We start from the raw sequence: 14,061 nt of genomic DNA on the forward strand, positions 1-14,061 counted from the left end.
TCACAAATACATCACAAATACCGACTAAACATAATTACTTTTATAGTAATTCACCATTCCCAATCACGTCGCTACGTTGCATCATCATACAACAACACATCACTCCGCCACACAAATCATAACATCAAACAAATACATTCAAGAAGGGTTCAAAAAGGTTTACAAGCATTCTTAGATCATACTCATCAGAAAGGTTTCAATTATAGTTTCGCATAGGTTCAAACGACACTTAAAAAGGAGTTACGGTTCAAAAGTTACGTCATTTCAAAGTTTGGAAAAATTCTGCAAAACAAGGTTCGCGGCGCCAACAGGCTTCGCGGCGCGAACTGAGCGAATCCAAAATCCCCAACTTTCTGCCAAGCAGTTCGCGGCGCCAACAAGGGGTCGCGGCGCGAACTGAGCAGATCCAATTTTTCCCAAGTTTCTGCCAAGAGGTTCGCGGCGCGCACAGGGGTTCGCGGCGCGAACTGGCGATTTCAGAAACCCCCAAAACACAGAAAACAGCATACGGAACCCATCCCAAAACCCCCAAACTCAACCCAATCAAGTTGGAAAACATCGAACATCACGAACAACCACAGAATGCATGATATAAACACGAATACAACACCTATTATGGGTCTTATAACATCATAACATCTTCAATCATGCTTAGATTCACAATTTCATAGAAGTTAATCATAAACCCTAACAATCTCTATTCAACTTCTACACAATCATGGTTAACAACATACAATCAAAACCCCACCCAAAACATCATCATACATCCCTTTAGCATGAAAGAATCCCACCCTTACCTTAGGTTTTGGATTGAAGCCAACTCTATCTTCAACCTTGAGATTCTCCTCTTCTCTCCTCTATTCTCTCTTCTTTCACCAAAAGTCTCAAAATGAACTTCTAATTTCTATTTCCTCTAAAACCCTTGTTTTAGTTAAACTCTTACTATCTTAAATTACTAATGGGCTCTAATTAACACCCCTCACTTACTAATACCAACTTAGGCCCAATAATCAACAACACTCACTATCTTATATTATATACTAATAATTCCCAAATAAAACAACATAAAATCAATTAAGCATATAATTAACACATAGATCAAAATTAATTCACATAAATCACATAAATAAGGAATTAAAGAAAAACGGTCGTTACACAACTTAAACGGACACCCACACTTTCTCGATCCCGTGTCTTCGTGTTTTAACAACCGGTTTGTTGGTACATACCTCCCACCCCTTTCGCAATTCAAAACGACAAAAGCTTTCCGTCTACTATTTCCATTGTCGGACCTTAAAATAACAATGCCAAATCCAAGTTTACCATCTTCGCTACGAACCCAATCAAGCAATTGTTCACGACAAGCGAAGCTCCGATCATTTGTAAATTGTTGTCGTACATCTACCACATCGATCATGGATTTAACATCGTTAACCGGATCGTTATTAACGTTGACATCTTCCGGAACTACTACGTCATTGTCGACAATGTTGTCCGGATGCACCATACCTAACATATGCAAAAATTAGCAAAATTGGCCAAAACTTTTTTTTTACTGCCAGGCATAATTTCGGAAGTACATTTCCGAAATTTGTTAGGTAACTTATTTCGGAAATGAACTTCCAAACCATCGCAGTTTTCTTCACAGATTTCATCAATCAATGTAGTGAAATACGGGATGAAATGAGAGATGTTTACCTCAAATTGTAGCTTTATATGCTCCCTTTAACGTGATCAACGGTTTGAAACTTGATTTTGAGCCGAAAAATGGATTGATATTGATGAAAGTTTTGGAGAGAGTTTGAGTTTGTTTTGGAGAAAAATGATGAAATAGTGAATGAGGGAAAATGATATATGAACAGATTATTTCAGAAATGCACTTCCGAAATAATACCTGACTGTAAAACCAACGTATTTTTTGAATTTTCATGCATTTCGGAAATGCATCTCCGAAAACACCAAATTTTTTTTGGTGTTTTCGGAGATGCATTTCCGAGTCTAAAAAAATCTTTAAAAAAAATTACTTCGGAGATACATCTCCGAAGCAGGGGCAAATTAGGATTTTCGCTAGGGGTCAGCCCCATAGGGAGGTGGATAAAGAAATTTCCAAAATCAATATAATATTTTGGAGTAAACAATATAAATATTAATATATATTTTTTAAATTTTATAATTATGCAGACCTAATGAACTACCCACGGCCCATATGGACTAGCTCTAATGGTAGCGGGCTTTTTAGGACTGGACTAAAAAGACCCTGAAAAATATGGGCTCTAATTTTAAAACCCAAACCCTATAATGTTTCGGACTTGACGGACGGACCCATATATGCTAGCCCATTTTGACAGCTATAGTGTCATATATAACATGGCTGACATGTAGAATCATATATATATATATATATATATATATATATATATATATATATATATATATATATATATATATATATATATATATATATATATATATATATATATATACCATAGTCCATCCATTTATTTTTTAGTCAAGAGAGCCAGAATCCACCCATTATTTTATTTAACCCAACTTTAATCTTATACATAAAATTAACAGCAGATCTTGCTTACCAACAAAAATATAATAATTGGAGTTTTTTAAAGTCATATAAAAAATTTGTATATTTTTGTTTAACCACTATATCACTAAAAAAAATGTGTGAATAAATTACTAACAGTATTTAGCACGAACTTAATTTTTAAGAAACATTAATAAAAAATGCAGAAACTATCACCACTAAACAAAATTCAATTGACTAATTTTTTGTTTTGTTTAATCTCATAAATCAAATCCAAATCACCAACTCCTTTCAATTTATATCATGGGTCTAAATTTATACCAAATTGGATCATTGCTCCATTCAATAAGTCACTAATTAATTGTATAATAGTCAATATATTTAAATTTATATATTAAAAAAAACTATGACATATATAATTAGTTTTTTAGAAGAAGACATGATTTTTTTTAGTAGGAATAAAAATAGTGTAGTAATGGTCTTTGTCATTTAGCAAATAAAAGATGTACATTGATGTGATGTAAGCTAAAATTGTCAAAGCATGTGAAAATTTTCATATTATGTAATTGTGAAAATATTGAATGCAGAAAACAAAATCACGTTCATTGAGTTTATTGTGAAAATATATATAGGCGGTTCAAAATTCTACTTGACCACACTCTTGCTTCTTCACTTCACACTTTTTGCTTCATATTTTCTAGCTAGTTCACTTTAAATACACACTCTTTGCTTCACATTTCCTCGCTAATTCACTTTGAGAAAAATTATGAAAAACATGTTTATATTCATTGCTTTAGGATGTATGATTTTCGGAGGCTGTGACACCATAAGAAACAATGATGACAAACGTTATTATCGTCGTTTCTTATGGTGTCACGGCTTCAAAAGCCATACATAAAGCAATGCATATAAACATGTTTCCCATAATTTTTTCTAAAGTAAATATAAATGTCCAGGTAAATTGAAAGATCATTTGAAAACACATCCAGGTAAATATAAATGTCCCAAATACAAGCGCCGCTATGTTTTATGTGCCGATAGAGACATGTTTTTATGTGCCGAACATTGTAACAATGGAAATTGTAGGAAGAAATAAATTATTATTGTTATTTTATTTTAGTGTGTAAGAGTTGATGAAATGTTTTAATTTGTGTTTGTTTTAGGATTATAAGATTAATGTAGTTAATATGTAGGCAAAATACCCCTTTTGGTCCCTTATGTTAACCTCGAGGTTCATTTTGGTCCCTTAACTTCAAAAAGTATCACATTGGTCCCTTAACTCTTCAAAAAGTGTCATTTTAGTCTTTTTTTTTTTGTCATATTAGCGACGGAAAAACTCAAAAATTGGTCGCTATTTCCGTCGCTAATATAACAAAAAGGACTAAAATGACACACTTTGGAGAGTTAAGGGAGACACTTTTTGAAGTTAAGAGACCAAAATGAACCCCGAAGTTAACATAAGGGGTCAAAAAAAGATATTTTTGCCTAATATATATTTGTTTATGTATTTGAATAGTTAATATGTATTTGAAGAAGGTATGCTATGTTGTGATATTTTATTAAATATTAATGTTTTTTTTAAGTTAATATGTTTTTTTAAAATAAATAATGAAATAAATGATATTAAAGTTATTTGAACAAAATTAAAAATACTTAATAAAAAAATAAAAAGTAAAAAAATTATCATAATAAAAAAGTATGAAAATAAATGATCACATGAGGCATTTATTTGCACCCATCACTCTTACTCTTCACCATGACCAAAGAGAATCTTTTTCCACAAATATCTTGAAGCTTCCTACACATTATTATCATATCTATTATCAAATTAAAGTTTTGAAACTTGCATATTTCACAGAAGTGATTTTAATTCTATCATCAATCATCATTACTATTTCCGGTAAGTCCTTGATTTTATGCACTTTTCCTTCAATTTAATTCTTTTGTGTGATTTTTGTGGTGATTTTAGTGGGAATAAAAATCTGATTTAATCTGAAAAAGATTTTGATTCCTGATTCCTGATTTAGTTGAACAAAAATCTGATATTTGTTTAATATGAAAATCTGGCATTTATTTAGTGTTATTTGGTATGAAAAAAGATTTAGTCAAAAAATAGATTTTTTGGTTTCTGATTTAGTCATAAAACTGAAACTTTATAATTATATATTTATATGTAAGCATCAGACTGCAACATTCTATTTCATCATCTGTTCATCTCTTTTCTTAATTTTTTAACATTCTTATTACTTGATTTTCAATTTTCAGTGTTTTAATTTCTCTGTCAATGGAGATAGTAGATTGGGGAAATTTAGAAGCACTTCCATTGAGTTTGATTTTCGACAAATTGGTAGAAAGTATAGATCACATTTATTTCAGTTTGGTGTGCAAGAATTGGTATTCTACTGCAAAGTTTAATCATCAAAATCGTCAAATTAAAAACAATGTATTGCCAATGTTAATGATTCCAACAAGGAGCAAATGTAGAACAAAGAGATGTTTATATGGTATCTCATCAAAAACAGTTTATCCCTTTCAATTACATGTTCCTTATAACAAGAGGCTCTGTGGTTCAAGTCATGGTTGGATAGCAAGGTTAGATTGTATTTCTAAACTTAATGTTATAACCCTACTAAATCCATTCAAAAAGCTAGTTTCCATCCCTCTACCACCCATTGATATGCCATATGAATATATGAACATTATAAGCTATGAATGTAATGTTCATAAAGTTGTTTTATCTTCCAATCCTACATTTACGCCCCATGATTATATTGTTGTGGCAATTTATACTTCACGTAATTGCCTTGCTTTTATAAAAGCCGGACAAAAGGTATGGACTTACATTGACCACGACTATTTTTGCTTCAGCGATGTTATATTTTATAAAGGACTAGTTTATGCTGTGGGACGATGGAATCAAATAGTCTCTTTTGATGTTTGTAACTCAAAGGGTTCTTTAAAATGCGAGTATGTTATTCCCAATGTTGTTTCATCGTGGGGGGATAATTATGCTCATCGCTCATATCTTGTGGAATCATTGGAGGGAGACTTGTGGCTGGTAAGAAAATTTATTAGTTATCCTGAAGATGACAACTTACCTAGTAGTGGTGCAAAAAAGTTTGAAGTGTATAAGTTGGAATTGGATTTTCAAAGTGCTAAACTCATACAAATGTTAAAACTTGATACTTTAGGAGATAATGTTTTATTTGTGGGGGATAGTGAATCTATATCTTTGTCGGCTTCTTATTTTGCTAATTATCTACAAAAAGATTCAATTTACTACACAGATGATTTTTACGATGATACACCACGTCCTTACCCTGCTGGACCATTAGATATGAAAATCTACAATGTAAGAGATGGAAGTTTTAGTCAACATTGCCCTTACAAACCTTGGTTCAGACGGACGCCGCCTGCATTGTGGGTTTTTCCACCGTTTCAGAGAGATTGATAGATAGTTTCAACTTTATTTTGTTACTATATACATATGTATTTAATGAATGTTTATTGTGCAATTGATCTTATCATAGTTATGACTTATGAGTGCAATATGAGTTTATATTTCTCTTTTTAGGGTGTAATCTCATTGCATGATTTTATATTTAAATTTCACATGAAAACAATGTGGTCTGGTAGAGCATCTTGAAACATTCTTGGGTTTTAGTTTTCATATCCAATCTCTGATGATATAATTGACACTGAATGTGCTTGTTCTGATTTCTAACATCCTTTCCATAACTGTGGATCACCATATCAAACTAAGCACCCGTAAAACAAACCAGAAGATAAAATTAGCACATGAATGAAGTAGCATAACCTTGTTACCTCATATTTGTAGCCTAACCAATTTGAAGTATCATTGTAATAAAATCTGGTTACTAATACAATAGATTTCAATAACTCCATAAATATATTTTGATGTTTTCGGAAAATCAACACAAGCTATAACAATTATCATCATGCTTTATTGTTAACTAGAGAAAGACCATGCAAATACCACGGGTTTGTTTAAATACGGAATAAAGAATATATTTGATTAGAAAAATAAATGTAATATAAAATTTATAGTAATAATTATATTTTTAACGAACAACTTTTAACTTTATAGAGAAATCGTTAAATATGGTTATTATAGTTTGATTTTGATTACATATATTAAATTGTAGGGATTAACTATTACAAGTTTGAAGCGGAATTGAGTTCACAGGTAAAACAATTATCTCATATGTTTTGTTATGTAGTAATGACATTGTCCAATATTTTATTTAATATTTATCAAAGGTAAATATTTATTTTATGTGTTTTTTTTTTTAATATTTATCCATGATAAGTTTGTCCGTAATTTTTATATTAATCAACAGCAATTTTTTGTTTTTGTTTTTATAGTTTTTAATGTACCAATGACAATTAGGTATCCCATTTAGGGATGTTCAGCTTCAATGAACAAAATCATTTGCTTCAGCATGCAATAACTACTTCAATAAAAATTTAGTTAACTGTTAAAATAATTTTAATTAAATTTAAAATTTTGAAAACTGTTTAACAATTCTTTAATTTTAGAATAATTTTTTCATACATGTTTAGAATACTGGAAAATATTTATTTACTAAATTTTAAAAGTTTTTAAAATGAGAAGAATTAAATATGAACATTTTAAATTTCAAAAGATAATGATAGTAGTAGTGAAAATTTCGACTTGGAAATCAAATTTTGAGTTTTTTTTTAAGAAACTTTTTAAAACGTTCTAATTTTTAGTATTTTAAAAAAAAAATGAACTACTTTTTAAAAAAAATTGAACTATCGGAAATTTCAAAATTTTTGGTACAAATGTCTCAAAAAAAATACCGGAAGTTTCTAAAATTTCTGTGAGTTTTTATCGAAACTTTCGCTAATTGGCATTGGAATTTAAAATTTTCCAATTATCTCCTTTAAATTTATTGAAATGGTGAGGTAGAACTGTGAGGATGAAAGATTAATATCTCTTTTGATAGTTGTTTATATACAAACAATCAAACATGTGATCTTGCTTAAGAAACTAAATCCAATTTCATTATTTTTATTTTTATTTAAATAAAAAATTATGAAAGACAAAAATTATTATGAATTATATAATATATGTGATACTAAGACTGTTTTACAAAGTGAATCCCTTACCTTCCGACAAATAAAAATTTATAATTCATTCCGAAGATACAAAATTATTACCCATAATTTAAATATTTTGCTATAATTTGAAGCACTTGTACACTCTGTCGATAATCATCAACAACTCTTGCGACTAAAGGACTGGTTTTATGTTGATGAAGACTATCAATACATTCAAGAATGTATTCCATAACATCATCTATATTTTTGACCATGGCTGGATACCGCTTGTTGGTCAAATCAAATGATGCATGTATAAGCTTAACAGTGACACCATCAGAACTGATAAGATTTGATTTACATTGACTATAATAGTTTATTTCAGTATCATTATCCATTTGGTAAATCAATTTAGTTATCAGTCTGTCTGTGTTGGTCGAATTTTCAATAAGAGCATCAATTATGTAATCTGCGAGATCAACAAGGCTTACACCTTTTGCTCCTCCAGGCTTTGAGTTGAGTATATTTGAACAATATGAAGGATTGGAGGCTTCTTTGCAAATGACATCTACTTCAATAACATTGTTTGAAATTGAATTGGAGGAAGAAACATAAACAAGAAGAAGCACCAACAAGAGAGAGGAGTAGTGATTCATTTTTATCTTTTCTTCTTAATATTTCTCCTTTTATTTTTGTATGTTTTCCTGATTGATTTTTAGCTAGGTTTTATAGTTTTCGTTTGTCAACTTGACAGTCAATTATGATGATAATATTTGATATACATTGATTATTCTAATTATGATCAATAAATAAAATTGAATATAATCCATAAAACAACGTTTCTCATCATATTTACCTTTATGTTTTTTATTATTGATTTTATGATTAATTAATTTTCATTCAATCCAAGAGCACATATATAATTTTCATTCAATCCAAGAGCACTTATATATTTGGATGAGACAAGTTAATTTTTTTTGAAAAAGTTTTGTCGTATATTGTTGTTCTTTTGATTTTAGAGATTAATCTTTATAATTTATATAAATAATCAAATAAAAATTTATAATGTTATTACCTCCGTTTTTTATTATAAGTCGTTTGAACTTTTCACGTATTAAGAAAAATAATAACTCATGTATGAAAATGAGAAATTATGAAGATTTTTATAAAATTGTCCTTCATCAATGATATGTGAAAGATAAATTTACATAATTGAAAAGAGAGAATAATAAATATTTAAGAACATAATAGAAAAAATATCATTAATTATTTATTGGAATTGTAAAACGACTTATACTAAAGTACAAATGTTTTTTTCCAAAACGACTTATAATAAAAAACGGAGAAAGTAATATTTTATATGAATTAATTATTTCTATTATAGTCAATTAATATAATCAAATATAATTAATGCAAATATTTTGTTTGAAAAAATAATAAAATTTCTATCACCCTTGAAATTGAAGTTTATTTATGTATCACAATCAAAGGGAGTTTATGGTTTCTATGTATAAATGTCTTTGTAAAATGGAATCAACCTTCAATTTCACACTTCTAGTTCTAGTCTTGAATTTTCATTCTTTTTAATGAGTGCTTCTAAAATCTTTTCAAATCTATTATATGAAATTGAAAATTCTAAATTTTCAAAATATAATAATAATAATAATAATAGTAATAATATTTGCAAAAATATTTCATTTATAAAAATATTAATAAATTAAAAGAAAATTTGTGCGCATATAGAACCGATTAAAATTGTAGTATAATACTAGTAAAGGACCCGTGCGTTTGCACGGGTCGCGTAAAATTGATATAAATATTAAATAAATATTATGTAGTTATAGTTAAAAAATGTATATTATTTTATACGAATTAACAGAAAAAAATTTCAATGTTGATTGTCATACAAATATTAATTTTATTTATCAAGTTGTAGTAGTTGTCTGGATATAGTACATAGATTTGATAATTGCTATTAAACCAAATATACGCTACAGTAATTCAGAAGTCATTAAACATATCTGTTTAATATAAGTAAATATTTTTTCGTGTCGGGTTTAATAATCTCTAATATTAGTTCAATTTAAGTAAATATTTTGTCGGTCTGTTAGAAAAATAGGTTCAGCCCGTCGGGCATGCCTATAATTTTAAAATAAGTTTTAAAAAAATGCAATTTGATAAGTAAATCTTCCTTAACAATACATCATTTAATTTATTTTTGCAAAAGGTAATTAGGGTTTTCAGACATTTAAATCACTCAAAAGTTAATATATTATCATTTCATTCTCTTTCCCGTTTATAAATATAATACAATTGTTTTCTTTTATAAAAATTATTAATTTATTTCCATTTATAAGTCTCTTTGTATGAATAATAATAACTCTTTCCATTTATGAATCTCTCATCTAAATTTTTTTTGAGTTAAACAATTATTTTAGAGTCTTGATATTTTTTATCAATGGAAATAAAAAAGGAAACGACAGAAAATTAAGCTTTTCAGAATTTGAATTTTAATAGAATATGCTACAAAAATATTAAATAAGATGAATGATAAATATAAAACACTCTCAGCTCATGAGCATGCTCCTAATTTCGCAAGCCAATCAACAATGACATTCTCTTTGTAATCTCGATTTAAGAACTTTGTTCTTATCAATATATCTTGCTTATAAAAAAAACAATGACATTCTCTTCGCATAAGGTGTGAACATGGATAAGCCGTCACTCTTTTATAAATAAGAGATTGAATTGAATATAATCCACCAAATGTGCATAAAAATGAATAAAAGACACACCCTCTTGAATAAACTTCAAAGTCATTTGAGAATATCCGACTCCTAAATCACATTTTTGAAATCATAACTTCAAGCAATATCAAAACTATGAAAAATGACTTGAAGTACGACATTAATATTAGAGGTGAAACCATAACTTCCTGCAAAACCCGTGACCTAACCTCCATAAGTGTTTTTCAAAAGACCACCAAAGCTGGATGACCATGAATTACCAATGGATCAACCACTTATGTTGATATTTATCATATTTTATGGGGGAGGGTGCCAACATGGCAGTCTCAACAAAATTGGAAGCCCTGTTCAAATTTTTAAAATTGAACCTAATAAAAAAGAATAGGAAAAAAATTGTATTTAATTAAAATTTTAAATAATATTTAAAAAAACTATAAATATTTTAATAATATAGTAATTTATAGATATTTAACTATTAATTATAATATATATCAATATTATGAAAAATTTATTTTAAAAAAATTTAAAGGGTAAAGATTCGAATTAGTAATATGAATATGAAATTTATCCTTTAATATGGCCTAAATCTGGCCCTAGATGTCCCCGTTTAAATATGGCCTAATATCCTTTGAAGCCCCCGTTTTTCGGAGGCCGTGTACAACGAGTCAGGTTGCATGAACCTAAATCTGGCCCTAGATGTCAAGAAATAAGTGCAGGGGTTGATATCTTATTAGAACCACCAAAAGCCTTCTTGGTAGAATGCATAAAAGAGTATTTATTTGACAATGAATGTTGCAGAGAGAGCGACTGTTTTCTTAGAAGGATTCTTTGTTACGAGATTTCTAAATGATTAATAACAAGTGAGAAACAAAAGACCATGATTGACAACCACATTAATTTTCATTCAATTATACATATCAACCTCCTAATAATGAATGTGAGTTGGAAAACTAAAATAGTTCAAAACATGCATGACCTTAGGGAAAGCTCAAAGGGTGTGTAAGATGGTTTTATTTGATGCACCACGTTCATAGTAAGGGGCATATGTTGAAATATGATGATTCGTGACCCGTGTATAGTTAGTTGGTAATTTTTTATTGTTGGGTAAGAATATGGAATGAAACGGTCTATAATGGGGGTTAAATAGACCAGTCCTCTTATACCATTTTCAAAAAAAAATCTTTTACAAAATCAAAGTTTAATTCACGGAAGCAAAACGTGTAAAGTAGATTACTTAGCTGCTAATACTCAAGATCTTCAATGATTTTGATCCAACAAACTTGCTAGACACAATAATCCCGCTCCAAACTTCAATTTTTGTAGTAACATTTACTCGGATCTTACAAAGATTTTTCAGAGCGATTGTTCTAATCAACAATGATTGGACAACTCCCATATTTGTTCTGCATAAACCTTTTCTCAGGATCACCCAAGTCTTCCATGGAGTATTGAGAAACTCTTATCTTGCTAGACATAACAAACTTTACAAAAAAAAAATATATTCCCTAATGTACCTTGAATCTACATCTATCATTCAATCTATAAAGTTGAGCACCATAACAACGGGTTATTGGTATAAGGTTTAAGAAGATGAATAACATCTAAAGGATCTAACACATCACAACTACAAAGTCTCACAATATCAACACTCTAAGAAGTTTTTCACGAGGTTAAATTAAGAAGATATTGTGGTTTTAATCAAAGTTTTGTTTAGTAGATTAAGTCTCTATTGAGTAGGCAGAATGATCACCTTGACGAGTGGACTGGACTAACATAGTTAGAGGTGAATCAGGATAAAAATACTTGTGTTATTTTATAAATGTTGTGCTTGTGTTGTTTGTGTTTGGGTGATCGAAATTTTTTTAATCTTGAAATTCAATTCAACCCCCTATTTATTGTGCTTCATTTAAACTTCATGGTTTAATGGGTTTCTACGGATAAAATAAACAAATATTTAGTTATCTATTTCTTTATGGAAACGAATACGGATTTGAAGGAAGTAATACCCTAAGGTATCCGTATCTTCTAATAATTAATAAAATTACTTAAATATTAATATTAATTTGTTTGTTTTAAAATTATTATTTTAAATATGAAAATATTATTATTATTATTATTATTACTATTTTGTTGAATATGTAACTATTATTATTTTGTTGAATCTAATATAAAATGGATGTGAGTTATTTTTGTTATTATTATTATGTGTTAAATTTAAAACTTTTTTTGTATTTTAAAAGGATAAATTTTTTAATTAATTATATATTTTTAAAAAATATTAAAATAATATTCATGAATATCCGTAAATATTTTAGGGTATATTTTAAAATTCACTGATATCTGTCATTCGGATACCTGCACGAATAGGAGACAAGTACAAATATAATATTTACTAAATGAGATGGAAATAACGAGGGACTAATATCCATATCTATGGGTACCCATTGTCATCCCTACTTAATTAATTTTTTCTTTACCTAGGGCAAAATACAAGTTCTTTTCAATTTTTCTTGCTTTTTTGTTGTAAGCAAGTTATATTAAATAAGAACGAATGTTCTAGAGACTCGATTACAAAAGGCGATGAAAGCCAAAACAGAATATTACCCACCAAATTGAACCTAGCTTAAGTAATACAAAGGGTTTTTGCAAAACTTAGGAAAGTTGCAAATTGGATGAGTAATTTTCCCTACAAAAGACCATCTCCACACAAGCATTTTGCAACTCCAAACTAAATCATTAGAATTACAAGAATTTTTGAAGATGATTTCATTCCTATTTAGCCATATACTCCATATAAGAGTCAACCAAATGCATCCCTCTTTACCTCTCCTTATCTTCTTTTTAAGACAATAACTACTCCACACCAAAAAAACTCTCCTTAAAATCAAGATACTTATCAAAATTCAAGCCTAACCACGATGCCATATCATTCCAAACCGCTTACGCCATTCGACATTCCAATAACAAATGCTTTGACTTTCGTTAAAAACTTCACAAAACACACACAAGAGATTCGAAGTAGATAAGGAAATACCTCGTTTCAAAAGCGAATCTCTAGTCGGAATCTTATTCTTGAAACATCTCCAAGCAAATGCTTTGACTTTAAGGGGAACCTCCACCTTCCAAATATTGGAATAAATAGAATCATAGCGGTTTACCGGACCATACGGGAAGGCTAACTTGCATATCTCACGAAAACAAGATGAAACAGAAAAGGATCCATCTTCTGCCGGAAGCCACTTTGGCGAATCCAGCCCCACACCAAGAGAGAACGCTGCTGGAAGCAGTTGAATGAGATTGGGCAGCACTGTTGCCACTTCCGGATCAGCCCAGTATTGCACTCCAAAATTACCCCAGTTCCATTCGCCAAGATGCCAACCGCCCATACCGGAAATAGCAACATCCTGCAAAAGAGAAGATGAAAATAAAGTCGAAAATATGTGTTTAAGAATACCCACATCTAACCAAGCGGCATGCCAAAACGGAATAGAGTGGCCAAGCCCCAAACTAAACTTAATGTTGTTAACAAAAAAATCTTCCGGAAGATGTTTTCTCAAAGACATGATATCCGACCACCACACGGATCTCTTTCCACGAATATTATGATTCAAATCTCCAACCAACATCTTCTCTTTTACATCCACATATCTTGCCTTTAAAACCTAATACCACAAAGAATTAGTAGCTTTC

At 29.6% G+C, this 14,061-nt stretch overlaps 2 protein-coding genes across 2 annotated transcripts; one reads left to right on the forward strand and one right to left on the reverse strand.

Annotated features, from left to right (window-relative positions):
* Nucleotides 1-4,823: 4,823 nt before the first annotated feature.
* LOC131650679 (F-box protein SKIP23-like) lies at nt 4,824-5,990 on the forward strand. Its single transcript, XM_058920380.1, has one exon. It carries the CDS (start codon nt 4,824-4,826, stop codon nt 5,988-5,990), a length of 1,167 nt encoding a protein of 388 aa, XP_058776363.1.
* A 1,750-nt stretch (nt 5,991-7,740) lies between these two features.
* LOC131650680 (uncharacterized) lies at nt 7,741-8,280 on the reverse strand. The gene has a single exon (XM_058920381.1). It carries the CDS (start codon nt 8,278-8,280, stop codon nt 7,741-7,743), a length of 540 nt encoding a protein of 179 aa, XP_058776364.1.
* Between the last annotated feature and the right edge of the window lie 5,781 nt (nt 8,281-14,061).

Source organism: Vicia villosa, linkage group LG2, assembly GCF_029867415.1.
Source record: "Vicia villosa cultivar HV-30 ecotype Madison, WI linkage group LG2, Vvil1.0, whole genome shotgun sequence".
Classification (NCBI taxonomy): domain Eukaryota; kingdom Viridiplantae; phylum Streptophyta; class Magnoliopsida; order Fabales; family Fabaceae; genus Vicia; species Vicia villosa.